The sequence below is a fragment of the Sarcophilus harrisii genome, chromosome 2, assembly GCF_902635505.1.
Source record: "Sarcophilus harrisii chromosome 2, mSarHar1.11, whole genome shotgun sequence".
Taxonomy (NCBI): domain Eukaryota; kingdom Metazoa; phylum Chordata; class Mammalia; order Dasyuromorphia; family Dasyuridae; genus Sarcophilus; species Sarcophilus harrisii.
In genome coordinates this window covers 241,190,503-241,205,762 of record NC_045427.1, presented here as the reverse complement: position 1 = coordinate 241,205,762, position 15,260 = coordinate 241,190,503, and the positions used below count along the sequence as shown (strand labels likewise).

The 15,260-nt window shown below is 33.1% G+C and overlaps 1 protein-coding gene across 5 annotated transcripts in view; it reads right to left on the bottom strand.

Annotated features, from left to right (window-relative positions):
- Window positions 1-668: 668 nt before the first annotated feature.
- Window positions 669-15,260, bottom strand: part of OSBPL2 (oxysterol binding protein like 2) — a 106,293-nt gene continuing 91,701 nt past the window's right edge. For all 5 annotated transcript variants that reach the window (XM_012539649.3, XM_003757624.3, XM_012539650.3 and 2 more), the window contains 3 exons: window positions 15,007-15,130; window positions 13,943-14,033; window positions 669-5,638 (listed from right to left, as the gene is read on the bottom strand). In XM_012539649.3, coding sequence (XP_012395103.1) covers window positions 5,536-5,638; window positions 13,943-14,033; window positions 15,007-15,130 — 318 coding nt within the window. In that variant the 3' untranslated portion in view covers window positions 669-5,535. The remainder of the gene's footprint in view (window positions 5,639-13,942; window positions 14,034-15,006; window positions 15,131-15,260) is intronic.

Sequence of the window (15,260 nt, the reverse complement as noted above, 5' to 3'; positions counted from 1 at the left end):
GGAGGGAGAGAATTCAGAACTCAAATTTTAAAAAATGAATCTTAAAAATAATTTTAACTGGAATTATACTTTTAAAATGGAAAAATTAAAAAGAATTTGGTTTTGTTCTTCCCACAGCCCCAAATAAAGGCGTCTTTAATAGCACACACAGTCTAATAATACTATCAAATCCTATTTTCTACTTTTTGTTGCCATTGCATATCTCAAAATCACAAAGAAATGGAACTTTGGAAAGGATACAAAAACAATATATTTGGAGTTCTAACAGGCTACTTTTAGAATTCTAAAATCACAACTTTAATAATAAAATATTTGAGGGTATTTGATTGCTTTCAACAAGAGGATATGACCCTCAGGAAAAAGAATGAATTACCAATATAAATCAATGCTGACCTAAGAATTCTGAGGCACTAACATCGGTAATGCTTGCTTAACAAAAAGGTATTAAATATTTTCCAATCTGCTTACAACTATGTTCAAGCTCTGCTACAAAACAATTCATTTCTTTACACTGTCCCCAAAGAACACAGTCGTCAAGAACACAATCCAAATATAGGTAAGCAAAATAAGTTATTTGGAGCAGATCTGTAAATCTTTTCCTAAAGGAGAAATTAGCTTGAAATGTTTTTTAAAAAATAGATTAAAAAGTAAATGTCAAACACAACTCGTCTTCTTCAAAAGGACCTTTATTCAGATCTATGGTTTTAACATTCATCTCCACAAACCTGTACATACTCCTCCAAAAAAGCTAAAGTATGACTGATTTTGTTAATATAGATGGGTATTGACAGTTATTAAATATTATAAAAATAAATCCATTTCACTAAAGCATTTTCATAGTCTGACATTTTCATGCAACATTGATAAAATGAACACAGTGTTTGAATCAACCAAGCACAGCAATTATGTAAGGCAAAAAAAGCGGCTCCATAAGAGTGTAACTCAGGATGTGTGCTGGCATTCTGGATAGAAGCAAAAGCATTTTTTCCACATGCTATAAAAACAGACCTAAATCTCTTGTCTGTGTTCTATCCACTCACTTTACAGAGAATTAAGTATTGCTCTAGTATAACATTGCCTCAAGAAACATGGTTTTACTTTTTTTTTTTTTTTCAAAAAGAGAAGTAACAATTTACCAAATTACATATTTTCTCTAGCCTTTCATACCAAGGGATGAAAAAAGAGTGGTGCTTTCATGTTGGAAAAAATTGACAGCAAGTTATGTAGAAAATAAAAACAAAGTTAGGTAATGTCAGAAAAGAGTTAGTGTGCTGTGCCTATAATTACAAATGACGTTATCACGTGTTAACTACCAGCAAGCTATATACTGGTGATCCAAAGTCTTTTGTAACCATTCAGATTATAGAAACGATCTTTGAAAGATTAAAAAAAAAATCCCAAGATTTAAGACTTAAGAAAATCAGGCTGTTCCAAAGAAAGATTTTGCCATTGATGACTTTTTCTTTTCTATTGACACACTGCTTCACAATCCACTTTCTAAATCCTAAAATAGAAAACTTAGCACCCAAGATTAGAAGTAACAAAGATATTTTTAACCTTGGAAAGCTTTCACCAATTTAAAACTTCTAACTTAAAACATGACCTTCATTTCCAGCTCCTTCCCAAAGAAGACTCCAAAATTATAGGATCATAAGATTTAGAACTGGCAAGGACTTTGGATGGAGAAACTTGAGGCCCAGAAAGGACAAGTAATTTGGCCAAAGTCACAAAGCACATTAGTGGCAGGGGCAGGACTTAACCCTAGGTCTTAATTATGGAAATGTTTAAAAGGATTGCACATATTTAACCTTTATTAGATTACTTGCCGTCTTAGAGAGAGGAGAGGTGTGAGAGAGGAAGAGAGAAAAACTGGAACACAGTCTTACAAAAACATTGAAGATTTAATATCTTTACATGTATTTGGAAAAATAAAATACTACTGAAAAGTAAACCTAGGTCTTCTGACTCTTAATTCTAGGGTTCTTTTCACTATACCAACCACCTCTTAAGCATTTGACAAAAAAGTTTGAGCAGGTCATTTTTTTTTCTATTGGTTTTATTGTGTTTCACATTTTATTACTTACTTAAACCTAGTAGGCATTAAGACAGCAACTTAGCCCAGCAAGCATCCCCTGCACCATAGCTCAATAGTTCTTGTTGGTCACAGAAGGGTTATTCCAATAATTTTCACATATTATCAGACGTTTGCTGAATGGTTTCAAGGGGCATGATGGTGAACCAGAGGCTTCCCAGAATGCTTTTCTACATTACATTCTTAACTAAAAATCATCCTGACATTTGGAATTCATTTTCACTGCATCAGATGGATTATTTTAGGAAAAATTATGACTCTGAACACGCAAAGGGAAAATCATGTGCAAGGAAAAGGGGATGTTCATCTTCCAAGTATTCCTGCCAAGTGCAAATAACTAAAGGCATCCTTAGTGCCATCTATTTCCTGTTTGCTTTTTTCTATTTCTGTCAGGGAACTATCGCAGATTTATAATCAGTCTACGTTTAAAGTCTTAAGAACTTCAAAGTATATTTTGGCACCCTTTCCCAAAATCACATTGTTTCACTTCCAGGCCTTTTATAGAGGTATGAAGTATTCTGGAGGTGTTTCTGTGGCAGCCAGACAAACTGGAGATGGGAGTGCAAACTTCCATGATTTCTCCTTCAATTTATCTCTCTGAACTGAGGCAAGTACTCCTAAGGTATAAGTGTTGCTTATTCTTAAGGACCTAACTGTGTCCTTGGCTTTAGCTCTTTAGGGAGCTATCAATTAGGAAGGCACCATCAGGCTACCCCATACAAATACTGTATTGGCCACTATAATGTAAACAATATTAAATTCAAATAAAACAAAAGAAAAATTTGCCCACTCTTCCTAGACATTAGACAGATTCTTGTCAAATCTATAAAATATTAAATGGTTAAAATTAATTTGCACTTTACACAAAAGCATACAGTAATTATGCCTAGAGAAAAACAATGTGACCTGAATTTAGTTTCAGTTGGGACAAATGGCTCAGGGGATGTAGGCTCAGGTAAGGGATGTAGTTCTACTCTAAAGATATTTTAAACGATCTAATGCAGTTGTTTTGACTAAATCATTTAAATATTTTGCAAAATAATGAAATTTAGGGGATTTTTTAAATGTCTACTAAACATAGGTCAATATTAAAAATACAACTATACAATTTCTGCATCAGCCAAAAGTCATATTAGAAAGCATGATCATATTTTAAAAGAAACTATCATTAAAATTCTAATAAAGAACATTTCACTTTATCCTAATGTTTTACAAGAATGATAGATTTATCATATTGTCATGATAAGTGTCACTACTTTCCCATATTAAGTGTTTTAGAGGCATGGATATGAAAAAAAGGAAAATTAAACATGAAATATAAAAATGATTAAAACATTATTTCCTTTGCTATTAAGCTTATTCTTATTTTAAAAGAAAGTACAGACAAGTTATTTTAGCAGGGCTACATTATCTTATGTTTCTCTAAGCCCTCCAAATACCAAATCATTTCTGACAGGGTTGACTACCTAACAAAAACACACTTTTATTAGGGATAGGGACTGTGATAAGGACTCTACTGGACCTGTGATTTTAACCGATATAGGGAACTGCCAGGTGAAGAAACTCTAACTTGTAACTTTAGAGTTGCCTAGAGCACTGAGAGGTTAAGTGACTTGCCCAGAATCAAAACCAATTATGTGGCAGCCTTTGGATCCAGGGCTTTGGGGTGTTGATACTAGCTTTCTTTCTATGCCAAGCTGCCTCTTCCTTCAAAACCACAAGAAAAATAAAATGTTGGTCACCATACCCAAAATACAGTGAATGTACTTTGGGGATATAACTTTTAGGTCTTTCATTTTTATAACTTACCTGCATGCTTAGACAATGACTCTACCAGGACTCCTAATTTTCCTCACCTGAAGTGTCTAGCTTTACACACATACACACACACACACACACACACAATATCCCTCTGCTTTCTTTACTTTGTGCATTGGCAGATACTTCAAAATCTTCTGTGAAAAATATCATGCACATGAGTCCTCAAATGCTTTTAGAAATCAACCCTCAAGCTCATTTTAAGAATATGTAAAGTTGTGGGTACAGAGAACAGCAGCCATCTTGAGTGACTATAGACTTAGCAATAACACAGCTGCTTTCCTGTTTTCTAATGGTTACCAAATTAAAAGCTTTCAAAACAAGTCTTGGCTTTAAAAAGTGTTTTAATTACAAACATAATATTCAAGCCAAACACAAAACTATAATCTCTTTCCTTCGGAAATGTATGACTATAACCTAACTCAATAATGTTATGTATATATGTATATGTGTATATACATATATATACACATACAATAAATTGATCTGCAATTCAAATAGCTCTGACGTTATATGGCTTTGACATTTCTACACAAAGAAAAATAAGTCACTTTGATGACCACATGTGCTTAGACAGATAGTATACTTATTATTTCTTAAATAATTCTAGTTACACCATTTTAAATTCTGCCCTCCCTACCCCCCTGCCCTCAAACAATCAGATGTGATTCGGTAATGTTTTAGAACATGCATATTAAGGGGAAAAAACACAATGATTCTATGAATACATACAAAGTGCTTTCTAAACTGACTGGACACTAGAGGCAAAGGCTTTTTCCAGAATGAAAAGTCAATCTAGAGTATAAATAGTACCAAACTCTAAAGGCTTGACTTTTTCATACACGGCTAAAAGCAGCCCTGGGTGTTCTTCTTCCATGTTTCTGCCAATATTTTAAATCATTCTATATAGTAATGATAATATTTTACTTTGGATAGTACATAGATATAGATTAATGCATACTTTGTGACCAAAATGCTAATTTAGTTTTTTTTCATTAGTATTTATTAAATAATGCTTACAGTACCCCCCAAATGATAAAATATGTAATTTGGTAGCTTTTTATTCAATAGAGTCTGACATTCTGTGTTTCTGTATATTCGCCTCTGGATCACCATCATTTTATGTGTAGTTGTTTACTTCTGTCCTTTACACCTCTGGGGATAGTTTCCATCTCTTCCCCTCTCATACTTATGTATTGTCACTCATTTGACTTCTGAATACTTGAAGAAACCCTTTTGCTTCACTACAAGTAGAATCATGGATGTCTGTCTTCCTGTTACTTCTTTAAATGCTGTCAAGAGTTAAGAGGGTGCTTGTAAACTAAAACCAGCCACAGTCAATTTCTGTCACATAAAAGGGAATCACAAAGAATTTTCCTTTTTAAAACTTAGTGAAAACTTGATGATTTCAAGTGCAGCTTTATGAAGAGAACACAATAGCAATTAAATTTTTGGCAATCAAAAATTAATGAGAATTAAATCCTTGATCAGTGAATGATGCTATTTCCATTAAAATTGCTGTTATAAAAGCTGGTTTCTGCTATTAACAAAACCAGAGGAGCTGGCTTGAAGTGGGGTGTGACTTCTCCATGTCCCCATGTCTTGAAGAATCTGTTCCAATGAGTTCAGTATATATCTGGGCAGTCTGAGAAATTTCTGTCAAAGTATCCACCCGAATATAACCAGTCAGAAGTTCCAGTATATGGGTTAACGCCTTGATAAAACCACCTGTAGAAAATAAAGATTGATAATCAAGAGAACATTTCATCGAAGGAGAAAACTCTTATCTGTCTTGAGCCAGTCTTAGGCTCCTCTAGAAAATGAAAGGGTTGAAAAGACAAGACCTGAGTGAGTTCCCTCCTGGCTATAGATTTTTATTCCATGAAGCTAAGATAACTTTTTTCCTATTATTTACAATTTCAGTTCTATCCCAAATGATCTCTCCTTTAGATTAAATATATATATATATATATATATATATATATATATATATATATATATATATACACACACACACACACACACACACACACACACACACACACACTGCTGCAGGGGCAGCTAGGTGGCACAGGGATTAGAGCACCCAGTCTTGGACCCAAGTCAGGGAGGACCCAAGTTTAAATCTGGCCTCATACACTTAACACTTCCTAGCTGTGTGACCCTGGGCAAGTCACTTAATGCCAATGGCCTCAGCAAATAAATCCAATGAGATTTGTCATTTTTATTTGAAGGAGAAACTATCAGCAATACAGTGATGGACAAAATGTCCATCCCAAAAAACCAAAAAAACAGCTCATAGTTATTTTAAACTTAATTCTTGGAATCTAAACACAAAGAGAGGAATATTGTTCCCTCAAAACCATATGAGATTTTAGGTTGTAGTAGTAGATCCAGAGGCAGAAGATATAGGGAATTTTCAATAAAAAAAGGAATCACAATATTTTAGATTAAATCAACAACCTCAGACACTAAATCTGGTCTTGCTTACTTTCATTTAAGCTATGGCAAACAGATTTATTTAATTCTGTGCAACTTCTCTTAGGGGAAGAGAATAAGCTAAATGCTTTTTACAAATACCATCTTGTACAGGACAATGATTGTCCAATATATACCTGAAAACTTCCAAGGAAAAAGAACCCTCACATTTTTGAGGCAGCTCATTCTACTTTTGGATAGTGTTAAGGGAAGCTTTTCCTGACTTTAAGGCTTTTCAACTTCCAACCACTGCTCTGCCCCCCTCCCAGCTTCAACCCAACAGAACAAATCCAATCCCTCTTCCACATCACTGCCCTTCAGTTTCTTGCAGACAGCTAATCTATTCCCTCAGAGTCCTCTTCCAAAAGCATTCAAAACATTACAATTATCCTTATTAAATTTTGTCTTATTAGAGAGGGCACTAATGTTCTGGCCTTTTGGATCTTGTCTTTTATTGTGTTAACTATCTCTTCTATTTGCAAATTTGATGATCAGACTATCATTGGTATTAAAAAAAAAAATTAAAAGCACAGAACTAAGTAAAAATCCTTTGGGTGTTTCCCTAGAGACATCTCTTGCCTCAGTGAAACTAAACCATTAGTTTTTAAATGTAGCCATCTCACTACTTCTGAATCTATGACTGTCTTCTAATTGAATTCACCTCTCTACACCTTCTCCTCAGGAAAAGTACAAAGTGCTTTGTCAAAAAATCCAATTCTTCTTCTTAGGACTCATTCCACTCTACAACCGCTTACCCCATCCCAAATAAGAAACCAATTGTTTGTCTTCCAGCCTTTAATTAAGAATTGCATAGATTAGTGAAGCAAAATCCTTTCATTTTCATGCATTTAATGCTACATTCCTAATCTAAGAAAACTAGGAAACTGAAGATGATCTCTCTCAAAACACAAACCCCATGAAGAATGTTCAAATGTTCTAACAAAATAGAGGTGTTTACTCAATTCTAAGGGTGAAACAAACTACTTTAACATACTGTATGCATGTGCTTTCTGCTTCTGGAATAAAAAATGAAAAAATGAATTTGATGATTACATTATTAATCTATCTGGCATAAAGGGCAACTTTCAAACATGAATCTTAGGCTTTTAAAAGAATAGCATACAAATTAGTCCTAGAATTGATTTCTGAACATTTACTCAAGGGAATGTCATGAACTTTTACTGGATCTTGCAGTGGGGGAAAAATACTTTAAAATAGTTTAAAATACTAAAACTGAGGGAGGTAGAAAAAATAAAAATATTCAAATACTTTGTAACAATCCTTAGTTATCTAATAATGTTTCAAAATCTGAAATTTAATTTAACTAAAATCATTTAATTTCAGAATAAAACATTTATCAATGTTTAAAATAATCAAATTAACGTATAACATTGGTGTGTGTGTGGTGTGTGTGCATAGCATTTAGTGAGCTCTATACAACATGTAAATTTATTGAAATGATTGAGGAGGTAAAGGTTCAAGCTTCCAAGCATACTGATTTATCGAACAATATATTAACAATCGCACAACAAATCAGGAGCAGGCTTCCTTGCCTTGGCATTGGACCCTAAATACAGGGGGAAGGCAGATATTTTTATACCCTAAAAGAAAATAAATAATTAACAAGATATAAGTCATTATATAAGATTAAGTTATCTCACTTCTATCTGGAGGAAAAATTAGGGGTTTTCCAAGTTGGGAAGGGGAAAGTAAACAGCTACAATTCCCTGAAATCAAAAACAGAGGTACCCTACCCAACTCCTCCCCTAATTATCAGAATTCAATCAAAAGAACAATGAAATAGTAATTGATAGACCAATAGGAGCCATTTTCAGATAAGACATAGGATTTCTGGAGATACATAATTGCATCAATCTTTGAATCTGACTGGGTTTCTAACCAGCATACAGCATAACCTACGTCCTTAATTAAAGATCTCCAAACAATAGGTAGCAGCGGTTTAGTTTCCAAGCTATGCAGAGCTAGGTTCAAACACATTACAGTTTTCTCAATATTTCCATAATTGAACATAGTTTTCTTATAATATAGAAATGAATGACATAAATGAAAAGACAGGGAATTGAGCTAGATCCAGAATTGAGTTAGAAGATAGAATCAGTCTGTCTCACAGAGTTCATGGCACATACAAGTTTTATCTATTCATATCAGGTTTCAACTTATCAAAGGACATGATTTCATTTGGGGCATATCCAAATCTTTCAATTACTTTGAGAGTCTTGACAGGATTCTATTATATTTAATACAGTAAAATAGGGATAATAATAGCACCTCTTTCTAGGAGTGTGGCAAGGCCCAATGGAGATAACATTTGTAAAATACTCAACACAGAGCCTGACACATAGTAGACACTATTATAAATGCTAGATAGTATCACCACCACCACATCACCATCACCATCACCATCACCATCACTATATAAAGTCTATCACACTGTCTGACTATATATCTCCTGAATGGTGTTTTATGTTGCTGCTTTTGCACAAGTCATTCCCTGGTTAATATGATACAGCCTGTTGATGTCCACCATAGATCTCTTTATTTCCCTTGGAGTAACCAGCAATTTTTTGTAGAACTATTCCACAATTCACAATCACATAATAAGGGGATGAATATTACTGTTAAATAGATGAGACTTTGTTTCAGGGAAAAGACTGGGAGCATTAAAAGTTTTGTTGTAGTTTTCTCCAAGATCCCAGCCCCCCTCATTCTCTCTTGACCAAACCCATTTTGCCCTGCAAAGTCTGAAATCTGTCCAGCTTTAGATCATAATACAGTAAGGGACATTTTTCACCCATTTGATTTTACCTATGTGGACAAGAAAATTAAACTATTTTGAAGGGCTATATATCTCATATATATTATCAAATATATATATGAGAACTGAATCAAATTGTATAATACAAGTTATTCCATGTGCAAACAGGAGAATCTCCTGGGCTACTATCTGGGTTCAATGCTAGAAAGTCTCCATGATTTGACAAACATTTTTAATACACATACTTCTATATGCTATTTCTTCCTTGATGTGAGAATGAATGGATCAAAAAGTTAGTCATCCTGCTGCAGTAAGCAAGAAAATTTGTACAAGGTTAACAGATAATGGACAACTTCTTGTTTGAAGACAGCTAATAAGATAATTTTAATACTGCAAATTAAAGTTTTTTTTAGACAAAAAAATAAGCAACAATGGAATCTTGTATCCTTTCCATCTTGCAGTCAATTATGTAATGACTATTAAGAAATGGTCTGTTGTAAAATGTACTTTCTGAAAACTTCTTATATTTTCATCAAGAATATTTTTAATACATGTAGACATTTTCCTAAACATATGAAGTTGGTGGAAACAGTAAAGAGAGCTGGAGTATATAGGCTTAAATCTTGGTTCTGCCACTTACTGGCTATGTAACCTTTGACAAGTCATATTTTCTCTGTGTCTCAATTGCCTTAGCTGTAAAATAAGGTGTAAAATCGTTAAAAGTACTGTATGATTCTATGATGTCGGCCTCCATTGAATTTTTTTAGGGGGAGATAGCATGTTATTTGAAAAAATGGTGAATGATATACTATGTCCCTCTTTTAGATAATTTAAGAACCAATTCCTACCAAAACAATCAAACTACCAAAATTATTTGATAGAGCAAAAAAAAAAAAAAAATGTTTTTTAATTCATCTGGAAAAAAAAAAGGCAAGAATATTAAGGGAGTCAATGAAAAAATGTGAAGGAGGGTTACCTAGCAGTACCAGATTTCAAATCGTATTGCAAAGCAAGAATCATCCAAACAATCTGGTACTGGCTAAGAAACAAGTGGTGGATCAGTAAATACATTAGGATTACAATACACAGTAGTAAACAAAAGCCCAACTTTTGGAATAAGAACTCACTATTTAAAAAAAAAAAAAAAAAGCTGGGAAAATTGGAAAGCAGTTTGACAGAAACTAGGTATAGACCAACATCTCACACTATATTAACAGGGCCAAAATGGGTACATGATTTAGAGTATAAATAACTTAGGGAAGCATAGGAAATTTTATGGATCAAATCTATGGATAAGAAAAGAATGTGTAATCAAATAAGAAACAGAACATTATATGAAATTAACAATTTTGATTAAATTTTGTTAAAAAGGCTTTACACAAACAGAACCAATGCAGCCAAGATGAAAAGGAAAGCAGGAAAGTGAGGGGAAATTTTTATAGCAAGTTTCTTCTGATAAAGGCCCCATTTATCAAAAATATATATGAGAACTGAATGAAATTGTATAATCCAAGTTATTCCCCAATTGATAAATGGTCAAAGGATATGAACAGCCAGTTTTCTAATGAAGAAATAAAAGCCATCTAAAGTCATATGAAAAAATACTCTAAATCACTATTGATTAGAGAAATGTAAATTAAAACAATTTTGAAATACCACCTCTCATGCCTATCAAACTAGCCAATATGACAGACAAGGAAAATTGTGCTACTGTGCTACAAAAAAATTACAAAAAAATACATTCAGGAAAATGTGGTCCAATTTATATGGCCTGATGCAAAGTGAAATGAGCAGACATAGGAAAACCGTACACAGCAATGGCAAATTGTATAATGATCAACTGTGAATAACTTAGCTATTCTGAATAATACAATAACCTAAGACAATTCTGAAGGAATCATGATGAAAAATTTCTCTCCAGAGAGAAAACTGGTAGGAATCTGAATGCAGATCAAAGCATACTTTTTGCAAAAAACTTTATTTTTCGTGTTTTGCTTTGGTGTGGTTTTTTTTCCCCCACAACATGGCTAATGCAGAAATGTTTTGCATTACTATACATGCATAATCTATATCAAATTGCTTGCCTTCTCAAGGCAGGGAGGAGAGGAGGGAGTGACTGAGAGAATTCAGTCTGGCCCCAAGTTTTTTTCCCCCCATTTTTGTTTTATTTAATGTCATTTCCATTTTTACTTCCACATTAGGGGTTTTCCAAGTTGGGAAGGGGAAAGTAAACAGCTACAATTCCCTGAAATCAAAAACAGAGGTACCCAACTCCTCCCTAACTATCAGAATTCAATCAAAAGAACAATGAAATAGTAATTGATAGACCAATAGGAGCCATTTTCAGATAAGACATAGGATTTCTGGAGATACATAACTGCATCAATCTTTGAATCTGACTGGGTTTCTGACCAGCATAACCTGGTCAGAATATAAATTCTGTTATAGTTATAACTGTTATAGTTCCATTGTTAAAGATGAAAAATGTGATTTGATATAGTATTTTATTTTTTCAAAGATAGTTTTCAACATTCACCCTTGCAAAACCTTTTGTTCCAAACTTTTTTCCCTTTCCTTCCACCCCTCCTCTATCCCCAAGACATTAAGTAATTCTTCTGAATATATTTCTGTATTTTTCATGCTACTTTGCTATAGCAATGTCAACAGTTCCTTTCCATTCATCATTTAATTTATTATCCTCCTATTTTCAGCTTTAAATGCTTCTGGCTTATCCGGGTCTCATACCAAGCTTTCCGTAAACTTTTTTCCTCTTTTATTTCTCCTTGTTTGGAGGCATGAAGCTATTACTCATAATTTTACACTTCCTTTATAAAATTATAAAAGTGAATTTTTATTCCATACCTCTGTTTCCACATTTCTTGCTTTGATTGGCTAATATAATGTGGCTACTAGGTAGTACATGGAGGTGAGGGAAGAATGCTAAGGACTAGGACTAGAATCAGAAAGATGTGAATTCAAATTTGGTCTCAGATACTTATCAGCTGGGTGACCCCAGACAAATTTCTTAACCTCTGTCTGCCCCAGTTTCCTGAACTATAAAATGGGGAGGATAAAAGCGCTGTCTTCCCAGGGTTGTTGTAAGGATCAAATGAGAGAGTAGCTATAAAGCAAGTGGCACAATATGTAGAACGTAACAGGTGTTGGATAAATACTTGTTCCACTGTTCTGCTTCAGCCTCTTCATTCTAGTGACTATCTTTGTCTCAATGTCCAAAGGAAATTATGACGATTAGTGTTGGTAACTGTTCCTTTAAACTTTCCCCATTTTTTAGCTTCTCTGAATAGATAACAATAATAATTAGTATAAAATATACTGATTTAAAGTTTGCAGGGTACTTTACAAATATAATCTAATTTTATCCTTATAACAATACTGGAAAGTAGGTGCTATTAGTATTCCTATTTTACTGAAACACAAAAATAATTTGTTCAGGGTCACATAGCTCGCAAGTTTCTGAATTTGAACTGAGGATTTCCTGACTTTTTCCACTTAGCTAACTTACTTAGGTTAAGTCTGGAGCTATTTAAATTTCAGGTAAAAGTTGTTTTAATTGCATGCTATATCATCATCTCATTTTTATTTTTTCTTCAATTTTGCTTATAGGCTGATTGTACACAGATGCTTCAAAACACATCAATAACATAATTTTCTGTCTGTTAAGCCAGTCAATTTCATTTTTTGATTGTGAAGTTTTCCAATGCTTAACCAACTCTAGTACCTCTTGACTCTTCTTGACAAGAGTATCTATTTTATAAGCCTTCTATATAGTTTACAAACTATTGGCATCAATTGTTTCTCAAACCTAAATAATAAGTCCCAACATATTTTTCACTATTTTTCCTTATGCCTATCTTTGCACTGCAGCTACTGAGAATTAAGGCTAAATACTGACTTAACCTGAATGATTTTATTATTTATAAAATTTCTCTGCAATATATATTGGTGCATAATTAAGAATTAGCTTCATGTTAGTCCATTTTGCTTGTACTTATCATGAGTAATGAAAGAAAAAAATGACAATCACATAAAATTTTTCTTGCTGTCTAGGATATACAATGAAAGTAATTCAACCAATTCCTTTATGTGCTTCTTCCAGAAAAATCAGGAACTATTTTTCCATTTATGCTGCAACTTTCTTATATCTTCTGGCTTCATTAATAATGAAAATGTATATAGTGACATTGTTTTAGTGTGATGTTTCACTTCATCCTATTTAGGGTAGTAATAGTATATTGGTCTAAAAATTAAAATTTGCTGTTGCCATCAAAACCATTTCCTTTTCAATCCAAGAGCACTAAAAAGTGATTCATTCTTGCAACAAGCACCCTTTTTTCATCACTAAAGAGGAAGAAAGGGACTTGCACAGGATAGTGAATAATTTTCTACTTTTGTTTTATGGGTTGCTAAAACCAAATAATTTGTCATCATCATTAAGATCATCATGTTGTATTTAGCATGTATTGGTCAACCTGTCATCTGGGGGATGGGGTGGGGGAAAGGAGGGGAAAAATTGGAAAAAAACATTTGGCAATTGTCAACGCATATAACTTGTAAATAAAAAGATATAATAATAATAATAATAATAAAAAGATCATCATGTTGCTAGACTATTGGTGATAAGTTCCTCAAGCTTTTAATTTATTTTTTTCTGGCTAATAAGTTACAATACATTTGAATACAAAGAGGTTTGAAACTACAAACTTCTATCAAAACACACATCAACCTGATTTATTGATACCATCCTTTTTAAAACTTACCTTGTGTGCCATTCTTCCTCTTCTTTGGCACGCTCTTTCCGAGCTTCTCTTTGCTTTTCTTCTAGTCTTTCTTTCTCTTGACTGGCTAAATCTAGGATAAATGAGTTAAGTCTTTAGAAATAAAGTTCAATGGAAGGAATCTATTTCTAAATAAAATATATAGACAAAAAACATAAATGGGCAGGTGCAATGGATAAAATGATTAGCTTTAACATTCTTTTTTGAAAAATCTAAGCTTTTTAAAAAAAGGGTTAAATTGGAAAATTACAAATCTCTAACTTAAATTTCATTTTGATTAGAAAATTATGAGCAATGGTGTATTTCACGATAATAAAACCAAAAAGAAGACATTGTACTTGATTCTCAATCCTTTTAAAAACTAAATTAATAGCTTTAGCATTTATATCCTACTAAGCTTTATGTTAATAGTATGAAAGAAAGAGCTGAATACAAAGGTTTGTGGATAACAGGGAAGAATAAAAGAAGATAACCTGATAAACAAATGCAGCAATGACAATCAATTTAGAGGGTGTTACTAAGCTTGAACACAACTTTTGAGTTTGAGGAATCTCCAAACACTATAAGTGCCTCTGATATCTTCTTGAAGGCTCAGTTCAAAGCCTACCTTAGGCAGGAGGTTTTTCCCAGTACATTGAACTGCGGATAACTTCCCATTTCAGATTACTTTTCATCAGTTCACTATACATTTTGTACATAGCTAATAACTTACCTATTCTCTCCTCCATTGGAACGAAATTCCATGGGAGAGACAATAATTTTTTTTTCTTTTATATATTCCTAAGCCTTCAGCTGTGTCTGGCACATACTAACTACTTAATATGTACTTGTTGAGTTAAAATAACGTTTATTTACTTTTTTGAAAATATAGTTAATTAAATTGTTATTAATAATTAAATCATTATTAAATTACTTTTCAGCTTTGCATAACATCCCTTGGAAATATTCTGAGTTATCTTAACTAGTGATTTAAAATTTTCTATCTGAAATGCAAGATTAAGTTAAAAAGAGAGGAAGGTTAAAATAATTCAACAATTATAACATACCCATGTTACCATTTTCCATGCCTCTGATATCTGGACGAAGGCGGCAATCTGTAGGAGCTAAAATCTTTTCCATACCCTTTTCTAGTTCATTGAGGCTCACAGTAAAACTGGTAAAATTATACATCTGGAAAAAAATACATATAGAAAAAGTTATTACCATATATGTTATTTATTTTGGCATACCAGGTTTTAATTTTTAAGCTAAGAACATTATGCAAAACAAAAACAACAAAAAACTTTCCCTGAATCAGCAT